General features: G+C 57.1%; 2 protein-coding genes across 4 annotated transcripts in view; both read left to right on the top strand.

The window, feature by feature from the left end:
• KCNH6 (potassium voltage-gated channel subfamily H member 6) overlaps positions 1–13,368 on the top strand; it is a 30,209-nt gene extending 16,841 nt beyond the window's left edge. For 2 of the 3 annotated variants that reach the window (XM_026864683.1, XM_026864682.1), the window contains 10 exons: positions 3,217–3,645; positions 4,418–4,817; positions 5,065–5,264; positions 7,193–7,445; positions 7,910–8,103; positions 8,975–9,074; positions 9,365–9,652; positions 10,088–10,268; positions 11,433–11,631; positions 12,021–13,368. In XM_026864683.1, the coding sequence (XP_026720484.1) occupies positions 3,217–3,645; positions 4,418–4,817; positions 5,065–5,264; positions 7,193–7,445; positions 7,910–8,103; positions 8,975–9,074; positions 9,365–9,652; positions 10,088–10,268; positions 11,433–11,631; positions 12,021–12,308 (2,532 nt within the window). In that variant the 3' untranslated portion in view covers positions 12,309–13,368. Of the gene's footprint in view, positions 1–1,067; positions 1,907–3,216; positions 3,646–4,417; positions 4,818–5,064; positions 5,265–7,192; positions 7,446–7,909; positions 8,104–8,974; positions 9,075–9,364; positions 9,653–10,087; positions 10,269–11,432; positions 11,632–12,020 lie in introns of those variants that run through there. The other variant, XM_026864684.1, reaches the window with a different exon arrangement.
• Positions 13,369–14,720: 1,352 nt separating this feature from the next.
• The window catches only part of DCAF7 (DDB1 and CUL4 associated factor 7), a 17,172-nt gene continuing 17,053 nt past the window's right edge, over positions 14,721–14,839 (top strand). The window contains exon 1 of the mRNA XM_026864715.1: positions 14,721–14,839. The gene's annotated coding sequence lies outside the window, so the exon portion shown is untranslated.

Below are 14,839 nucleotides of genomic sequence, written 5' to 3'. Positions count from 1 at the left end.
CAGTATTTCTGGTAATTTGGATGGGATGGGATGGGATGGGATGGGATGGGATGGGATGGGATGGGATGGGATAGCCCTCTCCTCCCCACTGCATCTCTCCATGGCCTCAGGGAACCCGGGCATCCTGCCAGTCCTCACCCCAATGTTCCCCGTGCCTCCCATCAAGCCATGGCTCCCCGCTCCTGGGCAATAAATAAGTCACGGGTGAGGCAGAGACAGCGGTGAGACACTGCTAACGGCATCTAAAAATACCGGCTGGTGAGCAGGGAGAGGCAGACATAGGCTGGTCAGGGTGGTCTGGCCCCACAGCGAGCAGGCAGGGAGGGCAGGTCACAAGTGCAATGAATGTGCCGGGCTCAGCCTGCCAGGGCTGCGGCTCCAGGACATGGCTGGAGGCACGTGGGGACACTGTGGTCGGTGCCACCAGGCTGGGGTCCTATCTTGCAGGTGGCACCTCCCCAGTTCCCACGGGCAGTGGGTGGTGGAGGAGCTGGGCAGGAGGGTGCTGGGGACAGGGATGAGGGGGCCGAGTTGTGTCAGGATCTGTGCTGGGAGGGACACTGGGTCGGTGCCTGCCTGCAGCCAGCACCGTAGGCCTGATCCTGCCCACTCCCTTTTGCTTGAGGGTCTCCTGGTGACCCTGGCATGGGCCCCCTCCGCAGCTTGGTGTCCCCCTCCTCATCCCCATCCCCAGCTTGGGGGAGGAGGAAGGCACATAGCCGCTGGACCCCACAGGGCCCGAGCAATGGTCTGGGTTAGCCAGAGCCATGAGAGTCTCCCCGCTCTGTCACCCACAGCCTGCACGGCCCCTGCTCCCTCCTCCCTCCCTCCTCCTCCTCCTCCCACCTGTGGCTGTCTCGCTCCCTTGCTTGCTGCCCAGCACCCAGCACCCAGGACCCCACTGCCATCACCCCGCACCCCATTGCCAGCACCCCACACCCCACACCAAGAGCCTGCAGCTGCAGCTGAAGCCAGTAAGTGAGAGGGGAAGGGGAAGAGGGAAGGGGCAGCCAGCATTGCCACCAGTGGAGACTCCCAGGGCCACTGAGGCCACCCAGGGGTGCCACCCACAGCCCTCCCCATCCCCAGGGACAGAGAGGGACAAGGCTGCAGCTGCTCCCATGCTCTGCATTGGTTTGGATGATCTTTTGGGGTTTTTTTTCCCTTCTCTGCCTCAAATCTTTGGAGTTGTGGGTTTTTTTATTAATTCCTGCCTGGAAAACAACAGGGCTTGACCTGCTCTTGCTTCTGTCACAATAGCCGGGTGCTAGGAGCAGGGATGGGGGGCAGGACAGGCATCCCAGTGTGGGGATCAGCATTTCAGGGCCTGAATTCAGGACTGGCCCCACAAAGCTGCCTCTGGCCAGGCAGGACAGGGGGATTTGGCTGCTGAGGGTGGGACCATTGCTGTTTTTCTCAGACACAAGGCGTAGGAGCCCGTCTCAGGTCTGCTGGGCACATCTTAGCTTTGGGACCAAGCATTTTACCGGTGTTGCCTTGTCCCCTTCCCTGCCGGCCCTGCGGAAGCTGGTCCCCAAGCCCAGCCGGTGCCTCATTCCCTTCCGCAACGATTGTGTTTGGGTCATTTTTTCCAATCCCTCCCCTCTCCATCCACCAGCGACGTCGGCAGCTCCTGCTGCCCCATTGGCGCTTTCGTCCCCACGGGGGCCCCAGCATTGATTAGGTTTGATTAATCCACACGGGGCTCCCAAATGCCCTTCGCAGCCACATGTCCCCCACCCGCCCAGCTGCGTGCATGCGTGCCTGCATGGGCGATGCCACGGCCCCGGTGCTGCGTCCGCCGTGCCGGTCGCTGCCAGGGCGTGCGGGATTGGGGGCCCCCATGGTGGACACCCGGACTTCGAGGGTCAGCTGCCGCCTGGGGCGCCGGGCAAGCTGCAGGCAGGTAGGAGCAGGGGACACCCCCAGGGCGCGGGATCCATCAATGTCCCGGGGCTGCTGGTGGCGGGGGGCTGGGCACGCTCTGGGTTGCAGCACCAGGAGCCCTTGGGAAGCCCTTGAACCCTTGAACAAGATGGGTGTCAGTGCAGGAAGGATCAGGCCCTTCTTCCAGCTCTGTTGCCAGAGGCATGGTGGTGTCCACCACCATGGCTTCGGGGCATGTGGAGCCTCCTCCCTCCTCTCCTTCCAGCTCAGCAGAAAGCACCCTTTTAGCTGGGGGCTGGGTGCCAGAAGAGAACATTGAAGGGCCCCTTGCCCTCCCTCGCAGGTGGCACTGGTGGCTGGCATCTCAAGGACACGAGGGGGACAACAGATCAGCAGGGGCAGGGAGGGAGGATCCGGCTGTCCCCAGCTCCAAAGCCCCTTCATGCCACCATCTCACAGCACCCAAAGCAGGACAGCCCCGGCCCTCCTGGTCCCCAGCACCTTGCATTGTGTCCCCAGGGTGGCTTCAGAGCCCATCGGGAGCCGGTGTTGGTGCTGGAGGGGGAAGCTGGGACAGGTCTGGGACATGTGGGGACTCACGGGTGCCACAGGACCACGTCCCCATGAGGGCAGACAGACCTGGGGACACATGACAATATGGGAGGGTGCCTGCACGCATGGGGTGGTGTTTGCATGTTGGTTTGCATGTTGGTTTGCATCCCTGCGGATGCTCTGACGGGCAATGGGCATTGCCCGAGGCCAGGCTTTGCTGTGGATGGTCCAAGCTGTCCCCTTGGCTATGGAGGACGTCTGTGCCAGAGGGACATCAAGGGGAAGGTCGCTGCTGGGGCTGAGACAGGCACCGTGCAAGGCTTGCAGATGACTAATGTGTCATCACCTTCGGGGCCAGGCCATGGCACAGCCGTGGGACTGCAGGCCAAGCTGCCCAGTCCCCGAGCCCTGTGCCAGGGACACCCAGCAGCTCCCAGGCTGATGGCACAGAGCTGAGGGCAGAAGGAGGCACTTTCCTCTCTGCTGGCATGGGAGGGTCTGAACAGCATAAAACAGGCAAACAGCTGTGCCAAGGGTGCTCTGGCCATCAGAGACAGATGAGGAGCTGGGCAGACCTTGGTGTCAGCCACAGTGGGCATCTCACCTTGTGGCCTCCTGGACAAACACATACAAAGGCAGCGAAGGTGAAGAGGGTGTAGGAAACCCATTGCATGGTCCTCACTGCCCTACCAGCACGTGGGAACACCTTACCTGGCTCCTGGCCTTATCCAACCTCTCTCCTGGTCTCCTGTCCTTCTCATACCCATCTCCTGCCAGGTGCTGTCCCTGGGTGCTGATGTCCTTCCTGAGTACAAGCTGCAGGCGCCCCGCATCCACCGATGGACCATCCTGCACTATAGTCCCTTCAAGGCTGTGTGGGACTGGCTTATCCTTTTGCTGGTCATCTACACGGCTGTCTTCACCCCCTACTCAGCTGCCTTCTTGCTCAACGAGGAGCAGGTGGAGGAGAAGCACTGGGACTGCAGCTACTCCTGTGACCCACTCAACATCATTGACCTCATCGTGGACATCATGTTCATCGTGGACATTGTCATCAACTTCCGTACCACCTATGTCAACGTCAACGACGAGGTGGTGAGCCACCCTGGCAAGATCGCCATCCACTACTTCAAGGGATGGTTCCTCATTGACATGGTCGCTGCCATCCCCTTTGACCTGCTCATCTATCGCTCCGGCTCTGATGAGGTACAGGCAGGGCCTGGATGTCCATCAGGATAGGAGGGGTCTCATGGATCAGGGAGAGATGACTGGAAGAGAAAGAGAGATAGTGATGGCTTGATGTAAGCAGTGGATGGCTAGATCTGCAAGGAGAGGGGTGGTTGGTCAAAGGGATGGACAAGGACAAGGATGTCATCATAGGTTTTTAATAAGCAGCTGGAACCTGGGACTTTATTTAGTAGGGTCAGACAGCCACACAGACCCCACTGTAAGTGCTAAGATGGAAAGTAAGTCTCACTGGACCCTCTCCCCTTGCTGGCGCTGACCCAGCAGAGCAGGATGGGAGCTTGGTTTAGGGACCAGCCTCACATGCCAGAGAGGCCAAATTTGGGGTCACATTGCCAGCCAGACTCAAAATGTTGGTAATGGGATGGCCCTGTGGTTACTGTGCTACCTGGAGGCCCCACCTCAGCTGAGAGCCTGTGGGGTGGCATGAAAGGCAGCTGTTGGCGAGGTGAGAACCCATCAGGAAACATGGGCTTGGCCTTGGCTCCTCTCACTTGCTGACCTGTAATCCCAGAGCTTGTTTCCTTTATGGTCAGCAGAGGGGAACTGCCCTTTCCGTGGCATAATTCATCTAACCTATTTCAGATGTCACCTCCAGGACAAGGTGATTCATGCTCTAGAAATGCATTTTTATCCTTCAGAGGGAGCACGGCTAGGCTGGAGACATGGAGACATGCCTCTGGCTAGATTTATCCTTTACTTGTCCCTGAGGTTTCTCACCTCTCCCCTGCAGACCACCACCCTCATTGGCCTCCTGAAGACCGCCCGGTTGCTGCGCCTGGTCCGCGTGGCCCGCAAGCTGGACCGCTACTCTGAGTATGGAGCAGCCGTGCTCTTCCTGCTCATGTGCACCTTCGCCCTCATCGCTCACTGGCTGGCCTGCATCTGGTATGCCATCGGCAACGTGGAGCGGCCCTACATGGAGCACAAGATTGGCTGGCTGGACAACCTGGGTGACCAGATCGGCAAGCGGTACAATGACAGCGACCTCTCCTCCGGCCCGTCCATCAAGGATAAATACGTCACTGCTCTCTACTTCACCTTCAGCAGCCTCACCAGTGTGGGGTTCGGCAACGTCTCACCTAACACCAACTCTGAGAAGATCTTCTCCATCTGTGTCATGCTGATTGGCTGTGAGTGCCTGCGTGTGTCCTGCTGTCCCCATCCCTGCATTGGAGGTTGGAGGGGCTGCTCTGGGGAGGAACGGGGAGAGCCTATGCCTCTTCTGCACAAACAAATGGATGGAGTGATAGATAGAAATATGGGTTTCAGGTCCCACTGGTTTCAGGTCCATGGTAGATACGGGGTTTGGCAATCTTCTGGTTCCAGGTCCGATGTAGTTGGACATGCACCTCCCCATGTCCTGCCCTCTCGTTGCAGCTCTGATGTACGCTAGCATCTTCGGCAATGTCTCTGCTATCATCCAGCGCCTGTACTCGGGCACAGCCCGCTATCACACGCAGATGCTGCGGGTCAAGGAGTTCATCCGCTTCCACCAGATCCCCAACCCCCTGCGCCAGCGCCTGGAGGAGTATTTCCAGCATGCCTGGTCCTACACCAATGGCATTGACATGAATGCGGTGAGTACAGGGCACAGAGGCTCCACGTCCTCATGGCACCTTGTCCTGAATGACCCAGAGTCTGGCTCTGGGTCCACCCAAACATTTCCATCCTTTTGACCAGAGTGGAGAGGAGGCAGGAGAAGACATGGGAGGCTGGAGACAGAGTCTGTCTGCCCATCTGCCTCCTGCATCTCCCTTCCTCCTTCTCCCCCTCTGTCTGTCCATCCCTCCACATCTACCCAGAGGCTTTCTGGGGCCATGAGGACATTTCTTGGCCAGAGTGCGGGTCTGGTGCTGGCACACTGGTGAGGAGCTGAGTCTCCATCGATGCCGAACATTTTCAGGCTGGTGTCTGTTGGTGTCACAGAGCTGCGGAGCAGGTATCGATCCAGCTCCTCTCCACACTGCTGGTTGCTAAGCAAAGTGCATCCTGCTCTCGGCAGCAGGGAAAGGAGGACATTTAAATAAACCTCGATCCATTTTAATTAGAGCCCAGAGAGTGGCTGTTTGTTAGCAAAGGGGAGATCAATAGTGGAGCCACACTGGAGAGGCACCGTGTCTCCGAGCCTGGCGGGGAGGCTTGTGCTGATGGCGCCGGGACACTGGAGTGAGGAGGGGGCTCAGCTGAGGAGTCCCAGGCTGGGGCCGGGGTGGCAGGACTCAGCTCACAGTCACACAGGGTTCAGTGCATAAATGTGCTGGTTCGGCCAGCTGCAAGGCAGAGAGAGGAATGAGAAAGGACAAGGCAAGGAGAGACATGGGACCTGGTACTCCCTATCTCTTGGCCCTAGGCAAGTTGTTAGCCTGCTCATTCCCAGTTCATGTTCCCTTTTTGCATAAGACTTCATCCTCCTCCATCCCTGAGCACCATCAGGACACAAATTTGCATGAATTCTATCTCTCCATCTTCAGTTGGTGCTGCCACATTAAACAACGGCAGCATTTGGTGGTTTGCTCCTGGGAGAGCTTCAGGCTAAACCTCTCCCATGGAGGAGACACCCTGGGCTGGACATGTGTGGCAATAACTAGAAGCAAAGCTGTGGCCCGCTACCAAGCACAGGTTTTCCTGGCTTAGTGCAAACCCAGGTCACAAATCCCCTGTGACGAGTTGAGCTTGCAGCTTGGACGTGCCACCGCTCACACCAATTCCTGCTGGATGCTGCTGAGACACAAATGTGATCCAGTCAATCATCCCACAGCCCGATCAGTTCGTCCACCCCTGATTTCCCAGTAGGGAATCTAAGGCACTGCTGCCAGCCTGTGAGATCATGATGGAGCCAGGAACGAGACATGCTTACCAGCCCCAGCCTGGCTGTCCCAGATTTGGCCACCAGTGGGATGTAAACAGAGAGGAGAGCAAGGGGCACCCCAGGGCCATATGCTGCTCTCCAAAAAAAACCCAAACCCAGGTGGACTTTGTCCTGGCACCATGAGTCACTGATGGCAGCAGCTTTCTCCGTATTGCGAGTTTTACCTTGATTTCACCTTCAGATCTAGCTTTTGTTCAATATGAGGTATTTGCCACGGGTATAATTAGCTGTTGCTGCACACAACTGGCCCGTGCTGCTTCTTGGCATTCAGGCAGGTGCTGTTTAATTAGGACAGCACCTCGTTACCAGTTTGTGATCTCATTCAGCTAAGATTAGTGGGCGTAAAGATGAAAAGGGGGATATGCCACCAGTGAGTATAAATAGATTGATCTGGTTATTATTATTTATTGCTTGGGAGTGCTCCCATCCCCAGCCATGTGCAGTACAAGGCAGGGACAGGCAGGCAGGCGTCCACCAAGGGAAGATCAGATGTCCCCAGCTTCGGCTTTCTGGGCTCAGGGGCTCCCCATTTGGTCCCACCGTGTCACGCTGCTTGTCACACAGCCTCCCGGGGCTGCCACAGCTGTCTTTCCCAGGGATGGTGATGTAACAGCATCTCTCCCTCGCTCTTTGCAGGTGCTGAAGGGCTTCCCTGACTGCCTGCAGGCAGACATCTGCCTCCACCTCAACCGCACGCTGCTCCAGAACTGCAAGGCTTTCCGAGGAGCCAGCAAAGGCTGCCTGCGTGCCCTGGCCATGAAGTTCAAGACGACTCATGCGCCGCCCGGAGACACCCTGGTGCACTACGGAGATGTCCTCACCACACTCTACTTCATCTCCCGGGGCTCCATTGAGATCCTCCGGGAAGACATTGTGGTGGCCATCTTAGGTGGAAAAGTCCTTCCTTCTGGGAGGGCAAGGGGTGATGGACAAGGGGCAAAGGGTGATGGGTGATAGGCGATGAGCTGTGGACAAAGGGTGGCAGGTGAGGGGCGAAGGATGTCTCCATGTCCCGGAGAAGGAAAGGCTATTCCTCAACATCTGGCCAGTCACCACACCAGTGGACAGGGAGCGGAGGATCCCAGTAGATGTCAGGGAGAGGCCATGAAGGAGTGAGGAGAGTCGGGCATGACTCAGCAGTCCCCAGCCATCACTGATGACAACACTACCCTAGCTTGGTCTCCCCATCAGTGATGGCTTTCACAGTGTAATAATCCCCAGCGTCCACAATCAGGGTTGGGATTGCTGGGCATCCCCTTGTCCATAAGCCCCAAAGTGAGGTCTGCTGGTCCAGTTACCTCTGGAGATGGAGTGGGTGCCCACCTCCCCCTAATGAGCTGTCTCTTGGCACAGGGAAGAATGACATCTTTGGGGAGCCCATCAGCCTCTACGCCCGCCCAGGGAAGTCCAATGCCGACGTGAGGGCCCTGACCTACTGTGACTTGCACAAGATCCAGCGGGAGGACCTGCTGGAGGTCTTGGACATGTACCCAGCCTTCTCTGACAACTTCTGGAGCAATTTAGAGATCACCTTCAACCTGCGAGATGTGAGTGCCAGGGCTGTCCCAGGGAGGGATGTGGTCAATGCTTTAAATTTGGCAAGTGTGAGAGCTGAAGCAAGGGTGTCAACAGCTGCTCTTCACTCAGTTTGGTGTGGATTGGCCAACAGCCACGTTTCCCAAGGCACTCTCCATGGATTTATGGTTTCCCCCACAGCCCAGCAGACACGTGCATACTGCACATCCCGAGCTTATCAGAAAAGTTGGTCCCACAAGCTGTGTCAGTAGTACTCTGCTCTGTAGTACCTGTAAATCATCTCTAGGACTGCTGCAGCCTGGGCAAGTGGGTCACACACATGTTTTGAGGCTGCTCAAGTAAGAAATATTCTCATGCTTCACTGAGTTGGGTAGCAGCTTCCTCAGAAAATTCCTTTTTAAATAATCAGGTTTGAAATCCATGAAAGGCTTGGAGCATTTTTATCATTGCTGTTTGACTTTTACACTTCATGACTGGACTTTGTCCTTTCCTGACATTTTTTTCAGAGACACTTGCCTGGTAAGGTAGAAAAGAACGTCAAATGCTATGTCCTGTCCCACCTCAGGATGTCCTGCCCCACCTCAGGGTGCTCCTTCCCTCCCTATGGCCCTGACACCTTCAACTCAGTCTCAGAGCAACAAGGCCAGCCTCTAGGATCCCTTGAGCTATTCAATCAGTCCAGGAGCGGGTGGGACAGGGTAGTGTTGGAGAGGCAGAGGTAGCTGGAGACCAGCCTTAGGAGGATGCTGAATGGGCTGTAACTCCCATGGCACCCAGGGCCATGACACCCATGGATGAGACATGGACCCATGGATGGGCCTTGACACCCATGGATGGAACATGGCACCCTCTCCCTGGTGACCAGCCCCTCTCATCCCTCAGGCAGACAGCGTTCCCCGTTCACCGCTCAGCGAGGAGTATGACTGCACCTACCGGCGAGCGCGCCGACGCAAGCACTCCCTTTGCCAGACCAACAAGCCTGGTGAGTCCCACAGCATCAGCAAAGCCTGGCTTACAGGGCTGGGCAGCGGGATCATCATTTAACTACTGCCCTCGCAAGCGCCCCAAAGCAGAGGCAGCTCTCGGTGCCTCTGTCTCTGCAGACCAGCCTGTATGTCCCCCACCCGGGGGGCACCCATGCTGCCTTCCCTCCCTCCCTGCCTCCCTCCCTCTCCTTAGGGTTCTCCAGCCCCACAGGCACCCTAGAGGGGTTGGGGGCTGATTTTGCCATGTGTGGTACTCCCCAAATTAACCTGTTGTGCTGCCCCACAGACCCAGACACGGGCATCTCTGATGCAGAGCAGTATCATACCTACTCAGAGCTCACCAACCCGCAGGACCCGCTGAGTAAGGACCGGTGGGACGACCTGGGCAGCAGCACCACTCCCTGCTCCCAGACCAGCGATGACGAGGCCAAGACAGGCAGCCCCATGAAAGTGGAGCCCTTCCCCACATCCAAAAAAGATGACTTTGCTCTGCCCGCGCTCAGCCTTGTCACCACCAGCGCTGGCAGCACGGAGGTCGGCAAGCAGGCAGCAGAGAGCAGCCAGTCCTACGCAGGTATCCACGGCTGCAGCCAAAGCTGGCAGGAGGGTGGTGAGGGATGCTTGGGCATGGTGGCCTTGTCTTGGAGCAGGGCCAGGCAACTCACACAGATTTGAGGGGAGCCATGCTTGTGGCCATGGGTCTTTGCTGTCTTTTGTCGCCAGTAGTATCTGCTCCATCCTTCCTGTGCTTTGCAGTTTCTCCTAGCACCCAGGGACACCTCTGGGGCTGCCCCAAGAGGCTAAATACTATGTGCCTTCCATAGGCATGTTGGGTGCCAGTGTGATGGACTATCCGTGGTGCCAGGGTGATGGACTCTCCCTGAGCACCATGTATGTCAAGGTGATGGCTCTGCAGGAACATGTTGGCTGATGGACTCTGCAGCACCTCCATGCCAGTGGGGCTGGTAGACGCAAGACAGAAGTGCTGAGATGTCTGTTCTCCTTCCAGCCACGCCCCTGGACATCCCCAACATGTTCACCTTCTGGGAGGACCGAAGGCCAAACCACCACCCAGAGCCTCTGCAACACATCTCCTTGGTACACAGCTCGCGGGACATCCCCCTGCACAGTGACTACAGGCCGGGGCAGATTGAGTCCAGGCTGGAGCTCCTGCAGGCCCAGCTCAGCAGGTGGGCAGGTCCCTGGGGCACAGGGTTGGAGAGTACCCAGGGGGGGTCTGGGTCATCACCTTCTCCTGCTCTCCAGGGGTGGCTGCAGTGGGCACTGCGTGCAGCAGATGCCACCTCCTGACCCCCTGGGACACTGTGTGCCTTTGGGAGGTAGTGGGAGCACTTTGCAAATGCAGCAGCTTCTCAAATTGCAAGTGTTGACCCTGGCTGCAGCCCAACACCTCATCTGCTGCTGTGCCACCACCCTGGGATCTGTCGCTTTGCTGCTGCTTCCAAACTCGATGCAACAGCAGACATGAAACCACCCACAGGCTCACGACCTGAGCCTTTCGCAGGCCTCCTCTTCCTGTTGCAAAGAGCTGCAAGCATCCTCTTGTTGAGCAAACAAGCCTTGTGCACATCATTGCCCTCCAAATAAGAACAAATACACGATTTTTGAATGAGAAGGAAGAGCCCGCACCAGAGACGTGGGTTTAAAGGCCCCAGGCAGCACTCACATGTGCGGCTGTCTCTCCCTCCAATGGCTGCTGCCCACGTTAAGCTCACCACCGTAGTGCCCACACACGTATTTCGGTGTCTCGCCAACGTGCCATCCCCAGCAGCAAGGGACAGACCTCCTACCCACTCTGTAAGTGCTGCCAGGACATTGCCTGCAAGGGGGGCTGTGCCTGCTCCAGCCAGAGCTGCTCCTTGCAGTCAAGGACAAGGCAGAAGGAAGAGACTTACTCTACTTTTACATCTCCTTCTACTCCTCAGTTAAAACTTGTTGGCACCTACCTGCCTTGTTCCTTTCTGTCAGCACAAGCAGCTGGCCTGGAGAATTGATCCAGATTAATACTAACCATTGCAATTTTTTTCTCCCCTCCGGGGTAGTTTTAGCTTTGTTCAGTTCCCTGTCCCAGATCCCAGTCAGGCTCCACAAAAAATTGGGCAGGGGACGATTAAGTGTGGCAGGAGAGAGATGGCAGGATTGATCTCTCTGCAACAGCGCTGCTTTGAAGCACTGCTAAAAACCTCACCAAGCAGCACTAGGCAAAGCATCATCACCCTCAGGCAGCTGAATCGGCACCTCCTCCCCAGTGCCTCCCCTGCCCAGCCGCGGGTCTGGCTCTCGTGGGATGCAGCAGGATGCGCTGTGCTAACGCCGGGCTGCTCTGTCCCCAGGCTGGAGTCCAGGATGTCGTCAGACATTAATATAATCCTCCAGCTCCTGCAGCGCCAGCTGTCCCAAGTGCCGCCCGCATACAGCCCCATCTCGCCGTCCTCCCACAACCTGGCCATGTACGGCATCCTCCCGCGGAGCCTGGAGCCGCTCGCCCCCTGCACACCCCTTGAGGATGAGGAGACGACGACCCCGGAGCAGGTAAGGCCACCGCTCCCAGCTCAGCACCAGCCAAGCTTCCTTCTGCCCCAAGCAGGTGGGTCCTGCAGGGCCAATGGTTTCCTTCAGTCACCTGTCACGCAAAGCACAGTCGAGCATTTGTGGGTCCAGGCAAAGCCCAGGGGTCCTGCAATGGGAGTAGGTCTACCTAGAGATGCTTCTGCCCAGTGCATCACTGATTTTGGGGCACATCCTGCCATCTGCAGCACCACCAGGTTGCCCCATCAGTAGGGAGGGGAGTGGGTTTCTCTGCTCTGAGGCTTCCTCAGGCAAAAATTAACATTTTGGGTCTTGGATGCTGATTGGGTGAGGAGAGCACGAGTCCTTGTTTTCTTTTGCTGTAACCCATCTTGTTCCTTCTTTCCCACCAGAGCCCGAGCTACGCGGAGGTAGAAAAGTTCCACTTGAAATCCAGGGACTCCTTGTCAAGCGGGATGCACCTCGCTGTGGCATCTGACGAAACCATGATGGTCTACTCCGAGCAGGAGCACCATTCCCCACCTCTCCCGAACCCAGAGCCTCCCCACCAAAGGGCACCAAATACACAGGGACTCTTCCGGGGTTCTCGTTTCCCTTCCCTCCCTGAGCACTTGGAAGCATCTTCCGAGCACCAGGACATTCAGAGACACCTCTCCGACCCAGTGCTTCCTGGAAGTTAGAGATGTGGGGGCTACGAAGCAAGTCAAGAGGAACCTCAACTGTGAGCTCGGTCAGTTGATGTTGATTTTGACTGCAAGGGTAAGACGGGGGACAATGCCATTGGCTCAGGGGTATAATTTGTAGCTGTCTTCTGCCACCGTGAAAGGAAGTATAGAGTGGCTGGCTTCCACGGTCAACGTTTTCCAGCGGATCCCATAGAGTAGATTTCATTTGCACACTATAGTGAACCCAGAGCAGTTCTTTCTTACGGCCACCAACAAGCTGGCTAGGCCAAACGGTACCCACCACCTCTTCCTTGCCAAGGCTTCCTCTCGAGAATGGTGCAAGCCAAGTGAGCCACAGCGACAGGAGGAGAGCAAACCCACAGCTCTTGGCCACGAGGCCACGTTGCTGTCAGCTCTTTGGAGCAGGGACCATTGTGTTGGTACTGGGCTTAGCCCAGCAGAGCCTGTGGGCATTACAGAAAGGGTAGTCACCAGAGGAGGAGGGGATCTCCACAGTGCGGTGCTGGGGGGAGCTGCAGGTGGGAAGCCCAGGACAAGGACAGAGGACAGAAGCTATCCTTGTCCTACTTGACTGCCACTGAGAAACTAAGGGCCAACAGCCCCTGCCACTTCAGCATGCTTCAGCATGAGTCCTAGGGCACTGACCTCTCCAGAAAGGCTGATCACGCCTTGCAAAACCCAACAACTCCCCAGATAAACCCAACTGGTCACAGGCCTGGGCATAAAGCACAAAACTCAAAAGCACAATCCCAGAAAGCCGAAAAGCCCCAGACACCTCATCTCCAGCCCTTCCTCCCAGCTTCTCTCTTTTGATAAAGGTTTGATAGATGCTTCCTCCTCTCCAGTCCTTTCCCTGGCAGACTCCCGCAGCATCCCCCGTAGGAGAAGCCCACTTAGCACTGCCACCTTGCCATTCGGTTAGATGCTGTGACAGTCCTAGGCCGCCTGCTCAAGTAATGTATCGAGCTCCCTTTGAGAGTAGTAAAACTGTGAGCATCTCTTTCTCTGGAGTTTTAGTGTACACTTTGCTAATAAAGATGTTTTTGGCACCTAACGTGGATTACAGCTGTGTTTGTTGGGAGCGTCCGTGAATTCATCCCTGGCAGTACAAAGCACAGATGCTAATCTGCAAAGATCCCTGAAAAGGCTGTGGTCAAACCCCAGTTGCTTCATCCAGGGAATGTGTGGCTAACAGAGGCCAAGTGCAGGTCTTACAGGTCCAGGATGGGGCCAAGGGGGCAGCTTTTTGCTGAGCAATTCCTTCCCAATAGGACACAGTTCAGGCTCAGCAGCAATTTGCAAAATCTTTTCTACAAGCCTGCTGCTGTTCCCCTGCGTATGAGAAATGACCTCGCAAACGCACCTCAGGCAAAGATTACACCAAGAGTCCTTGCAGCAAGTTCAGATGACAAAGCGATACCTAAAGCCCATCCTACATCCCTTTGAAGGGGACACGGCTCCTGTCCAAATGGGACGGCTCCTTCAGGAGGGCTAGACCCAGGATCACCCATAACTCATACCGTGTGCCCCCCCGAGAAGCAAGAACAGACCCTTTGCCCTCAGCAGGTTAAACCTGCCGCTCCCCAGCTGATCTTACCCCATGGGGCAGTACGGGGGCTAAAACCAGCCGCCAGCCCCTGCCCAGGCCCCAGGCAGGCACAGTCCCACAAAGGGGCTATTTATAACCCAAGCCAGCCCAGATTTCAGCTGGTTGAGGCCGGGACACCTCCTCCCCATCCCGTGCCTCGGCTTAGAGAGCCAGGAGGCCTCTGCACCCCGTGCCAGGGCCTGGGACACCCGCCCGGCCCTGCCCTGAGGGAGCTGAGCGTCCCGCCGGGGCTCAAGCCAGACGCTGGGCCTCAGCCGGCCCAGCTCCAGGCAGGAGCTCCTTAGGAAGACGATGCCCACCCGCGCCCCTTCCTATAATAAGTCGACAGGCACACTCCAATGCTGCTGCATGCTACTAAAAATAAAACCCCATAATTAAGCCTCAGTTAATTAGAGTCAAGCCCGTCCCCGTCAGCCACTCGGCAGAAGCGGGACTCGAACACGCGGCACCACCGTTCTCCTGAAGTGCCCCCCGCCACCCGCCCATGGCCGGCTTGACTGACATTGCTTCCAGCCATTCAATTGTCAATACGGGCTCAAGATCCCGCCTCAGGCCACTGCGACCCCTGGTAGCCAGTAAGATTTCGAGAACTAGCGTGGCCTCCCTCCGGGGCGGGATCAAACGCAACGGTAGGTTATCCCAGCCAGAGGGTGAGCGTCCGTTTGGAATGAAGGGCAAAAAGACCAATAGAAGATCGAATAATGCCAAACGGACGGGCAAACCACCCAATAAATGCCCGCGAGTCTAAGTGACAGGCAATACAGCCAACCCACACTCAGAGGGCGGGGTTCCCCGTGTGGCTTCCGTTCCCGTTGTGTGAGGGGCCGAATCCCAAACGGCCTCTGCGCTGCTCCTGCTGCCGCCGGGCTCTGGAGCCGGGCCTGGGGGTTCGGCGCCGTGCTGCGGCCTCCCCCGC

Source organism: Athene cunicularia, assembly GCF_003259725.1.
Source record: "Athene cunicularia isolate RWA chromosome 27 unlocalized genomic scaffold, athCun1 chr27_part1, whole genome shotgun sequence".
NCBI lineage: Eukaryota > Metazoa > Chordata > Aves > Strigiformes > Strigidae > Athene > Athene cunicularia.
Note: the sequence above shows the minus strand (reverse complement) of the source record. Positions and strands in the feature narration are given on the sequence as shown.